The sequence below is a fragment of the Oncorhynchus nerka genome, linkage group LG18, assembly GCF_034236695.1.
Source record: "Oncorhynchus nerka isolate Pitt River linkage group LG18, Oner_Uvic_2.0, whole genome shotgun sequence".
Taxonomy (NCBI): Eukaryota; Metazoa; Chordata; class Actinopteri; order Salmoniformes; family Salmonidae; genus Oncorhynchus; species Oncorhynchus nerka.
The window spans coordinates 60,448,480-60,469,271 of NC_088413.1; the positions used below are offsets into that span (position 1 = coordinate 60,448,480).

At 46.2% G+C, this 20,792-nt stretch overlaps 1 protein-coding gene across 1 annotated transcript; it reads left to right on the forward strand.

Moving 5' to 3' along the window:
* The first annotated feature begins 138 nt into the window (after positions 1-138).
* On the forward strand, positions 139-20,674 carry eif2ak4 (eukaryotic translation initiation factor 2 alpha kinase 4). Its single transcript, XM_029686890.1, has 39 exons — positions 139-496; positions 633-748; positions 1,059-1,161; positions 1,312-1,485; positions 1,580-1,660; positions 1,905-2,053; positions 2,136-2,236; positions 2,355-2,512; positions 2,630-3,168; positions 3,717-3,832; positions 3,963-4,117; positions 4,275-4,708; positions 4,805-4,868; positions 4,954-5,043; positions 5,298-5,420; positions 5,657-5,761; positions 6,002-6,068; positions 6,169-6,248; positions 6,558-6,659; positions 6,745-6,795; positions 6,982-7,218; positions 7,606-7,681; positions 8,108-8,229; positions 8,403-8,452; positions 8,570-8,738; positions 10,378-10,494; positions 10,637-10,702; positions 10,881-11,051; positions 11,196-11,330; positions 11,429-11,536; positions 11,786-11,914; positions 14,760-14,846; positions 15,065-15,177; positions 15,281-15,339; positions 15,747-15,850; positions 16,209-16,277; positions 17,574-17,618; positions 18,385-18,500; positions 20,220-20,674. Exons 1-39 carry the CDS (start codon positions 362-364, stop codon positions 20,275-20,277), a joined length of 4,974 nt encoding a protein of 1,657 aa, XP_029542750.1. The 5' UTR covers positions 139-361; the 3' UTR covers positions 20,278-20,674.
* The last annotated feature ends 118 nt before the right edge of the window (positions 20,675-20,792 follow it).

Genomic DNA, 20,792 nt, shown 5'->3' on the forward strand with positions numbered 1-20,792 from the left:
ATGAATTGCATAACTTCCATTTAATGTTTTATTTAATTTTTCTTTAGAGATGTGCATTACTGCCATCTACAGTTATGTTTTGGAAATGTTACGTAATGACGTTACATCTGCGACGGCACGTATGACGCCTGCCATGCACCAGCGTTGCGACTATGTTGTGATTCCGTGGTGCTGTCAATGCTGGAAGTTCCTCGATTTGGAATCAGATACATTATTGATCGCGTAACTTTATCCAAGGTTGATATTGTAATGTTACTAAGTAACAAAAGACGAGTGTTACAATAGGTTGTAACTAATTCGCCTCGATATTAAGACGGGTGTATGCGCGAGACATGTGTGTCCATGTAGCTCAGCTAGTAGGATGAGTTGTCATCAGACTTCTGCAGCTGGGAGTGGAACCGACGACTATTCTGTTCAACAGGAAAACGAACTAGAAGCGCTTGCATCCATTTTTGGAGATGATTTTCGGGATCTGCGGAATAACCGTCCATGGAAGGTAGGCCTACTTTCAACACAATTGTTTGATGAATATAGTTCCTGATTGCTGACTTGCTAATGCGACGTGGTGTTGATTACACCAACAATAATTCCCATATTTGTGTCCTTCTGTGTTCTGCTCTCTCCTCATTCAGATCAAAAGGCCACCCGAGGTATACCTGTGCCTGCGACCTAACGGACTAAGCAATGGGAAGGAAAGTTATGTGACAGTGGACTTGCAGGTCAAAATCCCACCAACGTACCCAGATGTGTGAGTATCATTAGATCAATCCATCGATGGAATGCATGTCATACGGTATATCTTGCCCTAGATTCAGATGTATAATGTTAGATAATGTTTCCTAGTATACACCACTGGGGCCACGTGTAGTCAGGCCAGCTGTTGCTGTCTGATGAAATATGAATAACAGCTGCCACCTCTGGCATTAGGAATAATACTGTGCCTGATTTGTAGTTAAACGTGTTTTTCGGTTTGATACAATCGCCTAATCATTTCATCTGTCTGGAACAAAATGGTATATGTTTTTAAACATTCATTCCTTTGTTTGTTTGGGAGACAGGCCTCCAGAGCTTGACTTAAAGAATGCCAAAGGTCTCTCCAATGACAACCTCCAGAGCCTCCAGACAGAGCTCACTAAACTGGCTGCAGAGCGATGTGGGGAGGTGAGATAGTCTTTTACAGGCCGGCAGACAGATGACCAACATCTCCACTGAATCCTTAGACACTACAATTATAATTTTGCTTTGGTCACGTCATTGTGTAAGTCTCAAAATGACATATTTTCTCCATCACCTCCTCCTCTCTTCCCCCAGGTGATGATCTATGAGCTGGCCGACCATGTTCAGGGGTTTCTGAGTGAACACAACAAGCGTCCGTCCAGCTCCTTCCATGAGGAGATGCTGAAGAACCAGCGGCTGCAGCAGGAGAGGCTAGCCCTGGAGGAGCAGGAGAAACTGGACCAACGCCGCAGGCAGGAGGAGCAGACGGTGAGGAGGAGACACACACACACACACACACACACACACACACACACACACACACACAAATGTACTATATCTTTAAACCCTTTCACCTCTACAGAAATTTGAGATCATGGCTGAAATCCAAAGAAGAGAGGAGGAGAAACGAGAGGAGAAGAAGAGGAAAGAAATGGCCAAACAGGTGCCTTCATAATCTTCAAATGTTTACATTTAGCCAACTCACTTTTTTAGAACCAATACTTCTTATCCCTCTTTGGAAAAGTGACGGACTTTAGGTTTTTAGGATACTGATCATCAATTAATATAATATTGTTTGAAACCAAATGAATTAAAATCATGCTTGACTTGACCTACATATTAAAAATAAACCTCCATACAAAACAGAGCATGAAATGTAAACAGATTCTGGCTTTGTGATTGCCCAGGAGCGCTTTGACAGTTTGGACCAGCCTGCCATAGAAAGTTGTTCTGTATTGGGCAGCTCACCTTGTTCCCCTGGACCTCCACCTGAGCTCACTGAACCCAGAAAAGGGGCCAACCACCGGAGACGAACCAACTCGAACACCCGCCACAGGCACGGACCAGCAACATACATTCCTAAGATATAGCTCTGTCCCTGAACTACGCGGAGCTAATGTTGTTTTTGTTGTCACCAGACGGGACACATACAGCGAGGATTGCCAACGCTCACAGGAAGTGCTTCACTTCAGCAACAGTACCCTGGGGGACATCGTAGTGCATAGAGGGAAGTGCCTGGGTAAGAGATTATAATTTCCTGTAAATCTCTCTCATTACGTTGTTTTGTATTGTAGTTTACTGTACTGTCAGTGTTGAGTTGTGCGCCTCAGTATGCTATGTGTCTGTGTCTCTGGCAGGGGAGAGTGAGAGGCTTGGCCGTAATGTTTATAATGCTTTCGATGCGACCAACGGAGAGTTTGCTGTAGTATACGAGTGGATCCTACGCTGGAACAAGAAGATTGGCAAGTTCTTCACCAGCGAGGAAAACGGGAAGATTGACAATTGTAAAAAGCAGGTGAGTAATTCCTTGCTGAGATCCTTCCTGACTTCAGATGCTATAGTCATAGATTTCAAGATATTGTAACACAGATGCCTACACACTAAGTAATACCCTCTGTCCATGTCTTTATAGATCCATGGAGCAGAGAGTGAGCTGAACTCCCTGCTGAAGCTGGAGCACCCTAACCTGGTGCACTACCAGGCCCTGAGCTCCAGTGAGAGGGATGACTGCCTGGTGGTGGACCTGCTGGTGGAGTATGTCGGGGTCAGCAGCAGTCTGAGCCAGAGCCTGGCCAGCCAGACCGCCATCCCCCTAGAGCGCCTCCGCCTGCTCACCACCCAGCTCCTGGCTGCCCTCGAGTACCTTCACTCCAACTCTGTTGTCCACAAACAGCTGGGCGCCTCTAGTGTGCTGCTGGACCACCAGGGCAATGTGCGTCTCACAGACTACAGCCTCTCCAAGAGACTGGGTGACATCTGCAATGAGGACATCTTTGTGCAGGCCCGCGTGCACTTCTGTGAGGACATGCTTCCCACCAAGGCTGGGAAGAAAGGGGACGTATGGAGCATGGGGCTTATGCTGCTGGCATTGAGCCAGGGGAAGGAGGTCAGGGAGTACCCTGTGTCTGTGCCCACCAGCCTGCCAGCTGACTTCCAGGACTTCCTTAACAGGTACGCCTGCTTGACAATAACCATCAACTCAGTTTGGCCAGACAGCTAGTCTCAGTGACAGCTAGACAGCCCAGTCTCAGTCACTTCTTCCATGCCTGGACCTTCTCACTTTTTTATGGTGGCAGTCAATTAAAACTTGTATTTTTCTGTGGTTAAATTAAAATGTGTTTTACAGATTATGACTCATTAGCACATATGTTTTTTGGTATATCTAGCTAGATGATTTAGGAAACATGTCAGCTTTATTATTCTTGTGATAGAAACCAGGCACACTGCACATACAGGTTCAATTTGATATATTTCACTTTCCTGTGCCTTTTGGCCTATTGTCCTCCTATCATGGACAGTGTGTTAATCAGCGGTTGGTTGTCAGAGTTCGTCCTCTGTGTTTGGGTACCAGTGTTAGTGTAGTGTGGATGCAGAGTAACACAGTGTGGACCAGATGTTGATGGCCACAGTGGGCCTTGCCAGGAATCCCCTACATGAATGTTAGCTCTATTGGAAGTTTCCATGTGTAATGCAACGTTCACTGTTTGTGTGTGTGGTAGGTGTGTGTGCCTGGATGATGCTGACCGCTGGAACACCCAGCAGCTCTTGGACCACCCCTTCCTCAACCCTCCACTTCCAAAGACCCCTCTACAGTGCCAGGATGCTAGTCCAGAAGGTGACAACTTCTCTTTACAAAGTTCAGAACAGAGCCACTAGATATTTTCAGTGTTAAAGTCACACACTAAGAGTTCAGACTTCTGATTCACCATATAGAGTCCTGACTGGTGTATTCTGTCCTCTCCCAGACAATGGGGATGACTTTCCGTCGTCGGTCATCCCTCACAGTCACATCCTCAATGCTCCGTTCAGCACTGGGCTGCAGAGGCAGTTCTCACGCTACTTCAATGAGTTTGAAGAGTTACAGCTGCTGGGGAAAGGAGCTTTTGGTGCCGTTATCAAGGTAAACCATGTTTAATATAGCATAGCTGACAGTAGCTTTCATAGCCTTCCCCTTGTCTTTTAGGCCATGGTTATTGTTCACATAATGTTAGTATTCGCTTGTCTCCCCACCCATCTTTGTTTGTCTTTCTGTCTTTCCATCCTCTCGTTATGTGCAGGTCCAGAACAAGTTGGATGGATGTTACTATGCTGTGAAGCGTATCCAGGTGAACCCAGCCAGTAAGCAGTTCCGTAGGATCAAAGGTGAGGTGACGCTGCTGTCGCGCCTCAACCATGAGAACATCGTCCGCTACTACAACGCCTGGATCGAGAGGCACGAGACCCCCTCCACGGGGGTCCTGAGCTCAGACAGCTCCGAGCCCAAGAGCACAGCGGAGAAACTGCCCCAGGTCCGAGCCCCCTCTCTGCGACTCAACGAGCTGGGCTTCAGCATTCTTGACAACGTGGAGGACAACGCCCCTCCCCCCGCCCTAGCCAGCTCGGTGGAGTGGAGCACCTCCATCGAAAGGTCCTCTAGCGCCAAGTGTAGTGGCCACGAGACCAGCGATGAGGACGACGATGATGAAGAGGATGTCTTCTGTGCCTCCTTCCTGTGAGTTCCTCTAAGGGTACATCTGATGCAGTGCCCTGTGCACTTGATATACTGAAATAAAATGCACTTCTTGTTATCTGTTTTGTTTGCGTCTAGCCCGTCAAACAGTGACTCAGAGAGTGACATCATTTTTGACAATGGGAATGGCAGCATATCTCAGGTTAGTGTTCACATTATTGCCATAGTGTGTGTTACTAGTGTGTACAATTTCACCAATTACATTCAATGTAATCTCCATTCCTTAGGAGGAGCCAAGCAAGAGAGTGGGGGGTGACACGATAGATAGCACAGACTCGGAGAGGCCACAGCTCATAGCACATTACCTTTACATCCAGGTAAGGCTCAGTTCACTAGCACTTAACTAATACCATACTAGAGGGCACTGTTTTATGTCTGACATCTAACCCAGGGGTTCTCAAACGTTTTGGGCTGTGACACAAAATTAATCAGGGACCCCCTCATAATCAGAACACAACTTATATATATGTGTATGTATTATTATTATTATTTAAAAAATGTTGCTCTGACCGTGGACACCCTGACCCACTTTGAGAACCCTGATCTAACCTGTTTTCTCTCCTCCCTCCAGATGGAATACTGTGAAAAAAGCACTTTGCGAGACACCATTGACCAGGGCCTCCATCAGGACAACAGTCGCCTGTGGAGGTTCTTCAGGGAGATCCTGGATGGCCTGGCTTACATCCACGAACAGGTCTGTCTGTAAAGCCCCATCTCCCCTAATCAGAGTGCACTGTAGGGTTCAGTGTCTGCTTCAGGGTGTGGAAAACAGAGATATCATGTTGAGATCATAGAGTTGGAGAAGAGTGGAGCGAGAGAGGGTCACATTCGGTTAAGAAGTAGGAAGTCCAGGACAGTCACGCATGACATGCTTCTAGCCACGGTTCCAATTAGCACTAATTGATCACCTCCCCATCACCCTTCCAACAGGGGATGATTCATCGAGACCTCAAGCCTGTCAACATTTTCTTGGACTCTCAGGACCATGTGAAAATTGGAGACTTTGGCCTGGCCACAGACCATCCTGCTAATGTGGTATGCCTTAATGTCCTCAGCTTCGCTGTCTCCTGGTGATAGAGATTAATTAACTGATACCTTGAAGTTCATGTTGAGGTCTATAAGTGGAATTTTGACGCTGTATCAAGTTGATGTATTTCTTGTGTTTTTTGTCTTTTAATGTCAGAATTGTAATGTGTTATTGCCTTCTCTGCAAGCCCAAGTAAGTCAAGAATCAACAAATAAGTGGTTTTGACTGTACATTTAATCTCCTCATAGGCTGCAGCAGGTAAACTGGATATTGAGGAGAGTGGCTCTGTTCTGATTCTCAAATCGGACCCAACAGGTACTGAGAAGCAACCTCCTTCCACGTCAAACTGCCCCAAGTGTTTCAGGCTTTGTGACTCTGTTAAGCTCATATTTTGTACCTTGTTATTTCTGAACAGGGAATATGACTGGTATGGTTGGTACTGCCTTGTATGTCAGTCCAGAGGTGCAAGGAAATACTAAAGCCACTTACAACCAGGTAAGAAATACAGTATGAATGGAACAAGCACCAAAGTCAATTCAGAAGAACAAAATAAGGAGGTATTGTCTCAGTACAATCATTCATAAAAGATCTCAAAATTAGTCTCAAAAGAATTATACTATCTTATAATGACTTTTTAAGGCCCTTGACTCCTGGGTGGAGCACAGACTGATGTCCTCTGTCATTTTAGGCAGTTCAAGGTTTTCCCAACGGTGTTACTGTATTCTCACTAGGAAATATATCATTCTGTATGAACCTGATGTAAAAGGGGAGAGGGTTCAACCCACGATGTGTTTTTATCCTCAGAAAGTGGATCTGTTTAGCTTGGGTATCATCTTGTTTGAGATGTCCTACCGGCCCATGACCACCGGATCTGAACGCATCTCAGTCCTGAGCCAGCTGCGCATGGTGAGTCTGTCCAGCAAAGGGAACACGGGGGGGAGGGGGTCTCAATCATCTTTCATCACCGTCACTCTGTCATTCCACTCTGCAGGAGGACATCCACTTCCCTGAAGACTTCCCTGAGTGTAAGAGTGGAATGCAGGTGACTAAGGACATATTCTATTCATGTTACACAAGTTATACTCTCAGCTCTGTGAATTTTGTGAAGCTATGTATGAAGTAGAAGTAGTTCACATAGTCTGACGATGGGAAGTTTAATGAAGCCAAACTGAGTGACGTTACACGGTATGGGCCGATTGACTGATCCTTAGCCCTGTGTCTATCTCAGAGGAAGGTGATTGGCTGGCTGTTGAACCATGACCCGGCCCTGCGTCCCACGGCCCAGGAGCTCCTGAAGAGTGATCTGCTGCCCCCGCCCCAGATGGAGGAGTCAGAGCTCCACGAGGTCCTGCAGCACACCATGGCTAACGTCAATGGCAAGGCCTACCGCACTATGGTCAACCAGCTCTTCTCCCAGAACACCTCCCCCGTCATGGACTACACCTACGATATCGACCTCCACAAGGTACTAGGCAACTGCCCTGGCCAACACACCGACACATTGGACCAGACCCCTCAAACCTGACCTAGCCACACAAACACAACACAAAGCCAACCAGACGTTAAAGCTTGGGTACGATTATTCTTTCTGCCGTTTCATAGCGTCTCAAACCACTGTTTGTGACAGACAGGTATTGGAGAATTTGTCTTGAATGCTCAGAACAGAATGGTCCAAAGTGGGAAGAGCTTCCCATCTCCTCCTGTAGGTGTCACTGTAGACACAGTAATGATGCTGGTCCTGTGTTCCGTTGCAGTTCTCCCGTCATCTGTTCCACATAATGCTGGGATTGTTTAAGCTTTAATCGATGCCTTTTTATTCATAACAGACTGCGTTTGTTTTGTTTTGCTGCAGGGTAGTTTTAATTTCAACAGTGCTAAATTGCAACAGTATGTGTACGAGACAATTACCAGGATCTTCAAGAAACACGGTGAGTCCGGACTATTTTGTCCCATTTTAAGAGCTGAAGTCATGTTTACTCTCTTGTGCAAACGACTTGACCCATTCCACTGTAACTCGCTGTTATGAAGACCTCACTGGGGGCCTTGACTTAAACATCTGCTCCCATATATACTGTTGTCTCTAGTGACTATAATTCTAGGCAGATGTTTGGTTATATATACATGTTATAGACCTTTATACAGCTGCGATTCTTTATTTGAGTTGTTTATTCAGTTTATATATTATCTGCTTCGTCCAGGTCAAATATATATATTATGCAAAGTAGATACTGTACATGGCTGGCGGGCACACTGGTTGAATTTGAACTTCCATATTGTGTTTGAGGTTCTATTTTTATGTACATTAAACTTATTAACATACATTAAACATAGTGTTTCTGTGGCTGTCTGTCCAGGGGCTGTGCGTCTCCAGACCCCCCTCCTGCTCCCCAGGAATAGGAAGTTGTATGAGGGCAGTGAGCTGGCCTGCTTGATGGACCACAGCGGTATGCTGGTCACCCTGCCCTACGACCTCCGGGTGAGCATCAAGAAGCAGGAAGTACTACACCGTTATCGTGGCACGCAATCAGAGTGGACTAGAGCCAGGACAACCCTGGAACATCCTAGGGACTAACTGTCTGTTTCCATATAGGGATCTATTGTAGTCTTGCATGCACTGTTTATTGAGTCTCTCTTTTGTCTCCATTCCAGATGGCATTCGCAAGATTTGTGGCCAGAAATAACATTACCCATTTCAAGAGGTAAACCTCATAGGAGTCAATCATTGAATTCTTGAGTCTATGCATGTTCAGTCTTTGCATGTCATCTGAGCATGTGTTTATATCCAGCATAATGTAACGGGGTGTGTGTGTGCACAGGTGGAGCATCGAGCGTGTGTTCCGGCCCAGGAAGCCAGACAGGGCTCACCCCAGGGAGCTGCTGGAGTGTTCCTTTGATGTCATTGTCCCTGTCACCAACAGCCTGCTGCCTGACGCTGAGACCATCTTCACCATCTCAGAGATTATCCAGGAGTTCAGTGTCCTGCAGGTATGAGTACTGGACCACTTCCTGTCTGGCTCACTCCTTTCACCGTGGTACTACCGCTGTCACAGTCTAGTTCAGGTCACAGGCCTGTTCACTCCCTGGACACTACACAGGGATTTTTCTGCCATTGAAATTCTTGGGCGGGAAAAACACTTTCCGTGTAAATGTAAATGACTAAAACCAGATATAAAGAATGTAGAAAAGATAAATTACCTATGTATTTTTTAAGAATATAATCTTTGAAAACTAGCAGTCACCTAAATATAATCTAGATAGTCAGGGAGAATTGAAAATTCAAAATAATAATTTACCAGTGTAGTTAGAACACAGCATTAGCCATTGCAAAATGCTTAGATTTGCAGGAAATTAGCTTTAAAACTTTAAAATCTTCTCTCAGCTCCATGGCAGAATATGTCAAATCACACTAAATTTGTTTTAAAACTGCAACATATCTTCTCTGTTGCATGGAAAAATGTGTAGAATTGCAGGAAATTGGCTTATAAAAGCAAAAATGTCTCTACAACATCAAGATGGGGGCCTCTAAAATGTTCTCTAAAATTCATCCAGGCCGACTGCAACCCCTGCCACGTTCACCACCTAAGCTCCATTTTGATCCAGAAAAAACCCTGGTACAGTAGGCCCAGTTCACTCAGCATGAGCCCAGTCCCCCCCCCAGCCCTGTTACAGCCAGAGGACCCCCGTGGCTCCAGGCCCACTCTAAAAGGCCCTCTCCCTGATTGCACCATTTACTGTATATTCCCTCTCTCTGTGTGAGAAAGCTGTTAAGAATGTGTGAGTCACTGAATGAGAGAGCAGCAGCCAGCCTCTGTGGCCATTTCACTGAGCAGTCCTCCTACAGTAGTGATTTAGGGATGAGAAGTCCCCCTACTGTAGTGGTTTAGGGATGAGAAGTCCTCCTACAGTAGTGGTTTAGGGATGAGAAGTCCTCCTACTGTAGTGGTTTAGGGATGAGAAGTCCTACAGTAGTGGTTTAGGGATGAGAAGTCCTCCTACTGTAGTGGTTTAGGGATGAGAAGTCCTACAGTAGTGGTTTAGGGATGAGAAGTCCTCCTACTGTAGTGATTTAGGGATGAGAAGTCCTCCTACTGTAGTGGTTTAGGGATGAGAAGTCCTACTGTAGTGGTTTAGGGATGAGAAGTCCCCCTACAGTAGTGGTTTAGGGATGAGAAGTCCCCCTACAGTAGTGGTTTAGGGATGAGAAGTCCCCCTACAGTAGTGGTTTAGGGATGAGAAGTCCTCCTACAGTAGTGGTTTAGGGATGAGAAGTCCTCCTACTGTAGTGGTTTAGGGATGAGAAGTCCTACAGTAATGGTTTAGGGATGAGGTCCTCCTACAGTAGTGGTTTAGGGATGAGAAGTCCCCCTACAGTAGTGGTTTAGGGATGAGAAGTCCCCCTACAGTAGTGGTTTAGGGATGAGAAGTCCCCCTACAGTAGTGGTTAAGGGATGAGAAGTCCCCCTACAGTAGTGGTTTAGGGATGAGAGGTCCTCCTACAGTAGTGGTTTAGGGATGAGAGGTCCTCCTACAGTAGTGGTTTATGGATGAGGATTGTATTTGTGCTCAGGTGTATTGGTTGTGTGGTGTGGTGTGGTGTAATGGTGTATTGTGTGTGTTGTGTTAGGAGAGGAACTACCACATATACCTGAACCACACCAGTCTGCTGAAGGCCATCCTGCTACACAGCGGAGTCCCAGAGGACAAGCTGAGCCACGCCTCCAGTATCCTTTGTGAAGCCATGGTTAGTACTCCGCCCACCGCACTCGTGCAAATTAAACATACACATACACCATGCATGCGTAGATTGTGTGGTAGAAGTTTTGTCTGTAACATATTTGTTCTACCAGTGGAACTATAAAATGGTATTCTGTCTCTGTTCATAGAGTGAAAAGCTGACCAGGCGAGAGGTGGAGGCCAAGTTCTGTAACCTCTCTCTGTCCAACAACAGTGTAAGTATCTACTGTTGCATGACATGTCTGGTGAAATCATCAGTGTGTCCACTGTGACTCTGCTCAGAGGGAAGACACTGGTCAGCTTTTCTTGAACATTGCCTTGCTCTCAGCTACAGATACTGTATTTTCTCTCTGTTCAGATCTGTGTCTGATGTTGTCTGTCTTTCCCTGCCAGTTGCAGACGCTGTATAAATACATAGAGCAAAAGGGAGACCTTCGGGACCTGGTCCCCCTCATCACCTCTCTGACCAAACAGAAGACTGCCGTAACCCAGCTGGCCAAGCAGGGCCTCAGAGACCTGGAGGAGCTCACCGGTCTGCTCAGGAGACTGGGCGTCAAGCTGCAGGTACTGCTACTCCCTCTCACCCTCCATCTTGATTGTTACCACATGTGTATGAAGTGCATGGAGAGAATGGTATTGAAATGTGTTTTGCTGTTGAGTGAGTGAGTGATTGATTGATTGATTCTCTCTCGTGTGTGTGTCTTTTAGGTAGTGGTCAATCTGGGTCTGGTATATAAAGTGCAGCACCATTGTGGGGTCATCTTCCAGTTTGTGGCCTTCATCAAGAAACGCAGACGCACAGTGCCAGACATCGTGGCTGCAGGAGGGAGATACGACCACCTGGTAATGCCCCCACCCTACCCATGCCGCCAACAGATTATGTCCCAACTTAGGTCCTTGGAAGTGTTGAACTATCAGGGTTTCTGGTTCTCTTCCTGTAGATCCTTGAGTTCCGTGGTCCAGCGTCCTCTGCTCCTGTCCCCTCGGCAGTAGGGGCCAGTGTGGCTCTGGACAAGGTCTGTGCTGCCCTGGCCAACATGGAGGAGCCGGTGAGAACACTTCATCAGTGATAATGACCCACAGACACAGAAGGTCATATTTGAGGATGGCTTATTACTTTCAGTTATATGTTATTATCCTGCCTCTAAAATGTTACTGTTTTGGGAAAGGCTCTACTGTATATTTCTATACTGTAGAATGACAGTTGATGGGTTTACCCCCGAACCCTCTGTAATCAAATCAACTGAATTTGTGTGGAGCTCTGTGTGTGTGTTTAAACCTAACTCCCTGCCTCCTAGCCCTCTATCAGTTCGTGTGATGTGCTGGTGGTGCCTGTAGGCCACACCTCCATGGGCAGGGCCATCAATGTGATCCAGAAGCTGTGGACAGCAGGGGTCTCTGCTGACATCGTCTATGATGTGTCACAGGTAAGTGATGAGCAGCCTGTAGCACCTTCTGCTGTGACAATATCTAACCAACAGGGGGCAACACCTCTATTCTCTTCTACCCAACATGGACAGGGGGTCCAAACTGCCCGAGTTATTTACCTTGACAGTGTCTGGGCCTGTAAACACTCAGGGGAATGGGATCCATTTTGAGGTTACTTGTATAAGCCTGTTAGTGTAGCACGTTTAAGAAATACGATGAAATACATCTCTGTTATTTTATAGAGTTTTCTACGCAGTTTTTATTTTCAGTTTGTAGTTGAAGTCTGACCAACTTTATCCTGAGAAGAGTTTCAATGTGTTCCAGTGTACTTGTTGTCATCCTGTTGCATGTGGGTGGTGTAGTGTGACTGCTGTTCTGGTGCCATGCCTCGTCCCATTCTTCATGTTTATGTGACAGCCTGATCTCAGGCCAGGAGCTGTACGTCACTACTGCTGTGTGTCTCTCTCTGCCTGGCCCCCATAACCTGGCGTTAGCGTGCAGCTGACAGCTCTCCTCTCTCTCTTACGTTGAAACTTCCCCTCTTGTTCTCTTCTTTTAATCCTCTTTTCCTCTGTTTACCTCACCCTTTTCTCCCTTGTCCTCTCCATCATTCCTTCCACCCACTCCAGTGTCCCCCCTCTCTTCTCTACTGTTCATTTGAACTCTTCTGTTTCTGTCTCGGTGACTCTCTGTAACGTCACTGATTGCCCAACTCCATCCCCCTGAGCCCCAAGCAGCAATTAAAAGCTTTGCTTTGTCTGAGCTCACGCTGCTTTGCTGGAGAGGAACAACATGTCACTCCAAGTTGTTAGGGATGCCTGCCTTATGGACCAGCCAGCCAGCTGGGGGGAGGGTGAGAGACAACATCCAGTGTTCAGAGTTTATTAAGTGCTGAGATTACTCCACTCCTAACACCTTTCACATGCACTGCTTTTACTGGACAAATCTCCAGTAAATGATCATTTATGGTCCGGAGATGGTTCCTTTCTTTTAGTTTTTCTAGCCAAATATGGTGAAACCTGAGGTCAGCTGGGAGGCATATGGCCGAAAGCTGGTCTACCCTCAGGCATCCACAGTGGCAGAGCTATAGCCTCTGCGGTCTCAGTGAGAGAGCTGCTGTGAGGACGCTGGTGGGGAGAGAGACCGCTGGAGAGCAGAGCAGAGAGATGATATACAGTACAGGGATTGTTCCTCAGCAGAGTCCGTCTGCTGCTCTGTTCTGACTCAGCATTGCCTGCCAGTTGAAACCTGTCTGTCTGTATTTGATTAGGATAAATCAGCTCTGCTGCTCACACACAGCCACGGGTGAGTGCACTACCCGGACAGGACCAGGTGTGTGCAATGGGCAGAGTTGCTCTCCGTTCCAAGCTAAACTTGGTTCTCCGCCACTCTGGAGGAATTTATGAGGCACAAGTGAAGCGTTCCCCCAGCACGCATTTAATTTTCCAGGCTTTATGCTGCCGTGGCCCAGTGGTATCTCTGCCACCCCTGCTCTCTCTCTCTCTCTCTCTCCCACCACATCACTTACTCTGATCTCAGTGTTAAATGGGGGCGTTTTCTGCTTTTATTATTACATTCCTGCCGTGTTGTCCAACACGTATGGCTCACACTCTCCGTTTGCTCGCACACTCTCCGTTTGCTCGCACACTCTCCGTTTGCTCGCACACTCTCCGTTTGCTCGCACACTCTCCGTTTGCTCGCACACTCTCCGTTTGCTCGCACACTCTCCGTTTGCGCGCACACTCTCCGTTTGCGCGCACACTCTCCGTTTGCTCGCACACTCTCCGTTTGCGCGCACACTCTCCGTTTGCTCGCACACTCTCCGTTTGCGTGCACACTCTCCGTTTGCTCGCACACTCTCCGTTTGCGCGCACACTCTCCGTTTGCTCGCACACTCTCCGTTTGCTCGCACACTCTCCGTTTGCTCGCACACTCTCCGTTTGCGCGCACACTCTCCGTTTGCTCGCACACTCTCCGTTTGCTCGCACACTCTCCGTTTGCACAGGAACTGATGAGTCACAGGAAAGCCACTGAAACCTGCCTGAACCCAGCTTTCAGCACACCACTAAACCACCAGAACTGCTTACAACTCTTACTCTTAAACAGACAGCCCACATTGATAAATACGCCACAAACTAACTTTCCCATAACCCCACTGTCATATTACAGGAGAAACATGGAGCTGAAGGAGAGTATCCTCAAACGAATTCACTGTATAGTGTTGAATGGGTCCACTTGCTCACTGTAACCACTGAACTCTAGCTCACTGTTACCACAACCCCTATAGCTGGAATCATCAACTAGATTCAGCTGAAGGCCAATTTTCTTTCTTGAGGGGATGGTTGGGGGGCTGGAACATAATTACAAATCATTTGTAGACTGCAAATTGACAGCATGAAGCCCAAATAGATGTAATATTTGACTAAAACATAATCATTTTAAACCTTGATTACATTTGTATATGATCACATTTGTAAACGATCTATCTATAATGTGTGGAAATACTTGAACAGATTTCCCAAATTAAAATCACTTGGAGCTGATGGGGGGATTTCGGGGGCCAAATAAAACCTTCCGCTGGCCCAATTCTGCCCGCAGGCCACCAGTTTGGGAACCCTGCTCTATTGTAAGTACATGCAGGTTACAATTCACCAAAACCATACAGTTGGTCAATCCACATATAGTAGTAGTAACTGTAAATGTTCATCTGGGTCTAGAAATAGGTTGCAGGATCTGTAGCCCGTTGGGACATCATCATTTCGGGGGCAGTATATACCATATTTTCACTTGGCTATTACAACGTAGTGTTTTCTTCCCACCTGGATCTGACTGTGTTGTGTTCAGTCCCAGGAGACTCTGCTGGAGCACTGCAGACAGGCTGGCATCACCTGCATGGCCCTGGTCTCAGACAAGGAGGGGTACTACATCAAGGTGATAATAACTATTCATTTATATAAAGCTTGTCCAGATGCTCAAAGCTCTGAGGGCAAACGGGGTGGTGAAACTCTATATTAGGAAGGTGTTCCTAATGTTTGGTATACTCAGTGTATATGGTATTGATATGAATTCCCCAAAATATGAGAATTTTGAGTGAACGTGTGTGTTGGAAGCAGGTCTGATTCCCCTCCCTGTCCCCTGTGTGTCCCCAGGTCAAGTCCTTTGAGAAGGAAAGGCAGTCAGAGAAGAGGATTCCAGAGTCTGACCTTGTGGATCACATTGTTCAGAAATGTCGGACCAAATTCTATGAGGAGAGAAATGTCAGGTGACAACACGGTTTACTACCCCACGCACAAACTCTGTTCCACACTTCCAGTGAAGTTGGGGAAAGAGACTGACACAGCGATGTTGTTTCTCTCCTCCAACAGGGAAATCTCTGAGACTGTCTCTCTTCAGAATTCCAAGGGATCACTCGTCAGTACCTCAGGTACAGTTGAACAGCCTCTTGACCCTGTGTCCAAGGATGACCCCATTACCTTTGAGAGAGAGCAAAGCAGTAATTATGGTCCTCTGGTTTCCTATGAACCTACTTTGTTCTGGGTTTAAGTCCCTACATGGTGGCAGAGCTTTGTTAAATGGATAATCAAAGAGTGATGGTGAATATGTGAACTACAAAGTGATTAGTGGTAGTGTTACATTTCTCACCTCTGGCTCAGATGTACACTAGATATAACCCTTAATACAACACACTGGACTTATTAGTCTGGCTAACAATGATGGCTTCTCAGTCGACTGGTGTCTGTGGGTGGTGGTGGGAGAAGGCTGTAACAGCTCTGACATATTGCCATGGTCTCATTAGGAGTGTGTGTGTGTGTGTGTGGTGTGATCTGACAGGATCATCAGAGCAGCACGGGAGCAGTGCCTCTAGTAACATGAATGTGAACCTCCTCACCCCGGAGAAGGTGTCCTCTAGCACCAGACGACGCTACGAGACCCAGGTCTGTCAATCAATCACATATGTCACTCACACCTCTCCTGGAGTAGGCTATAACAGACAGACAGACAGACAGACGGACGGACCGAGCCAAGCCCAGTCATGCAGCCGATCACGAGACCGGGACAACCTCGCCCTCTCTCTCCCTCTCTGGCTGTGGTTCCCAGCTCTGTCTCACTGTAGCGTTCGTCACAGTCAGACAACGCACCGCCTTTTACACGCCGCCAGCCCAGGCTTAAACCCCATTGGCTCGCGTAGAGACGGATTGCATGTGAGGATGAAGTGGCTTTTGTTTCCCAGTTTCATTGTGTTCATGGGAGCAATTACTCCTTTTCCCCCTCTCTCTCTCTCTCTTTGTTCAGATACAAACCAGATTGCAGAATCTAGGTAGCAATTTACAGAGCAAGAGCAATGACATCGAAGTTCTGGCTGTAAGTCATTTTCTGTTTTCCCGCCTCTACACCTTATCTGTTGAATCCATGTATGAAATAGATCTGTGCGTGAAATGAGGACAAAGGTTAGCCGATCAGTTGGACTAGTGGTCCTCCCCTCTGTTTTTCTCTGCATGCAGAGGGGTTACCAGAGCTCTCCTGGAGGTAGATGGCTACAAAGTGATTCCAGTTGCTCCAAAACAGAAAACGGAAGGAGAGAGCATGTCATTTGGAGCTAAATTGCTAGCATATTTTGTTTATTTGTGGTTTCGTAGTCAATTTGAAAGGAGATATTCACAGAGTAAATTATACAGTGTATTATTTACTGATACGACAGAGTCCAAATACATTTGTCATTCCATATGTTTGTGTCTGGTTCACATCAGAGGGTTAGATGCTGGAGCGTGAGGTATTGAAGCGTAACAGACATATTCACCTTGATGCCGGTATGTATTTACTGAGAGCTAGAAGTCTGTTTCCAGGTTACATCAGCAGTAATGCTACCCGTCTGTCATAGGTAATACCCCTAACTAAAGAAAGAGGCAATTTAACCTACATTTTAAAGCATAGATGGAAAATCAGCACTGACAGTTCTATGATTTCCTGCAAAGGACATTTTACAGTTGTGCACTCAGTGGTGGTGAGAGCACCATGAATGAGTTACAGTTGTGCACTCAGTGGTGGTGAGAGCACCATGAATGAGTTACAGTTGTGCACTCAGTGGTGGTGAGAGCACCATGAATGAGTTACAGTTGTGCACTCAGTGGTGGTGAGAGCACCATGAATGAGTTACAGTAGTGCACTCAGTGGTGGTGAGAGCACCATGAATGAGTTACAGTAGTGCACTCAGTGGTGGTGAGAGCACCATGAATGAGTTACAGTAGTGCACTCAGTGGTGGTGAGAGCACCATGAGTGAGTTACAGTAGTGCACTCAGTGGTGGTGAGAGCACCATGAGTGAGTTACAGTAGTGCACTCAGTGGTGGTGAGAGCACCATGAGTGAAGAATAATGAACAAAGTCTATGTTCTGCTCTGACTAAATTGCTACAGCACAGTGGGCAAATGATCTTCATGACCTTGAGCTGAGGGAACTGAACCTTCTGTTTTGTGCCATTGTGGAATGTGTCTTGAATATTTATAGCTAACATTTGAGTGCTGTGGCTGAGGTTACATATACTTCCTAAGGAAAAGGACAGCATGCTATGTACAGTGTGGTCTGAGATGACATGGTGAGATGCAGTAACAGCCGTTGTGTTCGTGGAGTCTAACGCACCTCCCTTTGTTGTTCTGTCCCAGGTGGACCTGCCGAAGGAAACCCTCATCAACTTCCTGTCTTTGGAGGTCTGTACCCAGCTCTGCTTATCATGACCTCCATCTGCACAACCAATAAAGTACATCTTGGCAGGATGGAGTAGGGGAGGGAAGGAAGGGGGGTCAGGCCTGCGGAGAGGAAACATTTGGGAGTCCTGACTCCTTCCTTAGCCTTGTCTGGGGAGGGGAATAAACACCACAGATTTACCCAACTATCAGCTGGGACAAGGTGTGAACACTCACATTCCAAATTCCTGGCTGCAGCGCCTGCCAAACGAAGCAGAAACCCCTAGCTTTCATTTAAACAAAGAGAATGTAAATGATATGGTGTTAAAGATTTTTTTAAATGCTCCAAACACAAGCTTATATTAGCAGACAAAGCATAGAATGAATGGCAACCTTCTACAGTTCCACTCTCACATCATACATGGCTTTGTGATTGAGTGTCAGAGAAAACAACTTCCAATACACAGTGTGCATGCCCAGACCCACAGGAAACCCCCCATCACACTAATTACCCCACAGAGCATTGAGGGCCTGAGACTCTAAACTATCCTAGCAGCTTTACAGAACCTCCAGTCTCAACAGGCAAAAATATACAATGTGTAAAATCCACAACCCGCAGATCTATCTTATATATTTCCCCCCATTAACTGCAGATGGTGGAGTCTCTGACACGGTATCGACAAATACAATAACAACCGTGTTTGTTTGATCATAGTGGCTATGTTGAATGTCTGATCTCTCTCTCTCTCTCTCTCTCTCTCTCTCTCTCTCTCTGTCTCTCTGTCTGTAGTTTGATGGAGATGAGTCGTTCAATATCAGCGTTAAACATCTGCTGTCGCGTCTCCCCAAGCAGCGCTACCTCAAGTCCATCTGCGAGGAGATCCACCGCTTCAAAATCATGAAGAGGTGCGTAGTTGTACCTGTGGTTACTGGGCTGTTTTGAACAGCGTATGGGTGTCTCAGGGCGGGCGAGCCCAGCCAGCGTGAGAGAGCAGGGCAGTATACCCCATCGCCTCGCCCCTGTGTGCTCCCAGGGTCTGACTCAGGCCCAACTCGCCTTTTTTATTAAAAATCATGAAACCTGAGGAAAACGGTAGAGACCATTAAAGGCCCTTTAAAAACCAGACTTCCTTTTGTGACCAGCAAACATCAGAAAACCCCAGCCCATACCCCAGGTAGGTGGATGTCAGTAAACTCTTCAAACAGATCAGGTCAGAGATAACTATAGTCTAAAACAACTCCTCAGATGATCAGGTCAGAGATAACTGTAGTCTCTAAAACAACTCCTCAGATTATCAGGTCAGAGATAACTATAGTCTCTAAAACAACTCCTCAGATGATCAGGTCAGAGATAACTGTAGTCTCTAAAACAACTCCTCAGATGATCAGGTCAGAGATAACTGTAGTCTCTAAAACAACTCCTCAGATGATCAGGTCAGAGATAACTGTAGTCTCTAAAACAACTCCTCAGATGATCAGGTCAGAGATAACTATAGTCTCTAAAACAACTCCTCAGATGATCAGGTCAGAGATAACTGTAGTCTCTAAAACAACTCCTCAGATGATCAGGTCAGAGATAACTGTAGTCTCTAAAACAACTCCTCAGATTATCAGATTTCCATTTGGAATCTGGGGGAAAGATTTGGACTGCTTTTCTGTCTGCTGTCTGGTTGTTTCCACTGTGAGTGACACCTAGAGTCCTGGGCCATAGGCCAGGTCACAGGTAGGGCTAAAGCCCCACTGCAAGCTGTCTACAGGAGCCTGGGCTAATATCAGACTCACTGCCTATAGCCCTGCTCAAAGACTGGGCTAAACTCTTTTTTTTTTTTGCATTGCCTAGCTTCATTTGGATTTTCAGAACAAGGAACATGTAGGATTTGACGGATGTTCTCTTTCATGCATGGGAGAAAGCTAGAGCCTCTTTCTATGGTTCCATCTGGGCTCTTCGTAGACTGTCCAGAGCAGTTGGTTTTAATTTCCTGTGTGTACTCATTCACCGTTAAGGGAAAAGTGTTTACTGACAACATCATTTGGGCTCGCTAACAATGGAGATATTCACAGTGGGTGTTTTTGTGTTTGTTTTGGCTGGAACTAGGGCACAGAGAAGACAAGATGAGTGGGCCAAAGGCCACAGTAGTCAACAGTCACTTGGCTGCACTGTGCCTGTAAACTACCCATAGGGCCCCACAGTCATTGAGCTGCCCCAGTCTTACAGCTACAGCCACTATTTCATGTACTTCAAAACAGACTAGCTGCCCCCCCCCCCGGGTCATCTGAAATGCCCTGTTAATGAATGGAAAGCTAGGGCCAATAATGATCAAGGTGACAATGAATAAAAATAGTCCAATTAGGCTGTTTTTACACAATGAACTGGCCAGTTAAACAGCTAAACAGACTTTATCTGGTGTGGTAGACTTACACAATAAAACAGTTATAGGTTATTGTCTGTTTTTGATGGCCATAGCAAGTGTTCTACATTCCCTTTGCATATGGAAACATCAACAGTCTGCTAGTGGACAGATGTCTGCTAGTGGACAGATGTCTGCTAGTGGACACACGGTGGGGTTGTTTTGGACATACATTAAATATCAAGTTTTTGACTTGATGAGTGTGTTGTCTTTGCAGAGTTGCTGTGGTGGTTTTGTACAGCTACAAGGATGATTACTACAAGATTCTTCTGTGAAACCGAAGATGTTTCTGCCCAGGACAAGCTCCAAGCTGCTCCCAGCACAACGGGCTTCCTGTGCTTTTCAATTTTGTGAAACAGTATCGGTTTGAAGATGTTGACAGCTTTATTCTGTGACTTTCCTTTTCAGAGTGAACCCAAATTCAAAAGTAAGTGTTGAAATGTAATCCAGGTACAATCAGCTGTTACCCTGAAGCTCACAGCATTGTGTTACTCCCTACCACAAGACCAAGACCGTTTCTAACCTTACTGTACCTGCCTTAATGGAACAGCTCATATACATTCTGAAGCGGAAGGTTTTTTTGATTGCAGATAATGTTTTCGAAAATAATGTCCAATTCCATATTTTTTAAGTGACACGATTAATAATGGCAATAAATCACATTTTCCCTCAGTTTGTGGTTCTCTTCTTTGAGAATGCCCCAGTCTGCGAAAACAATGAATGTGTTCATAAAACAAAGTAGCTCAAACCTTGGATTAGCTCAAACCTTGGATTAGCTCAAACCTTGGAT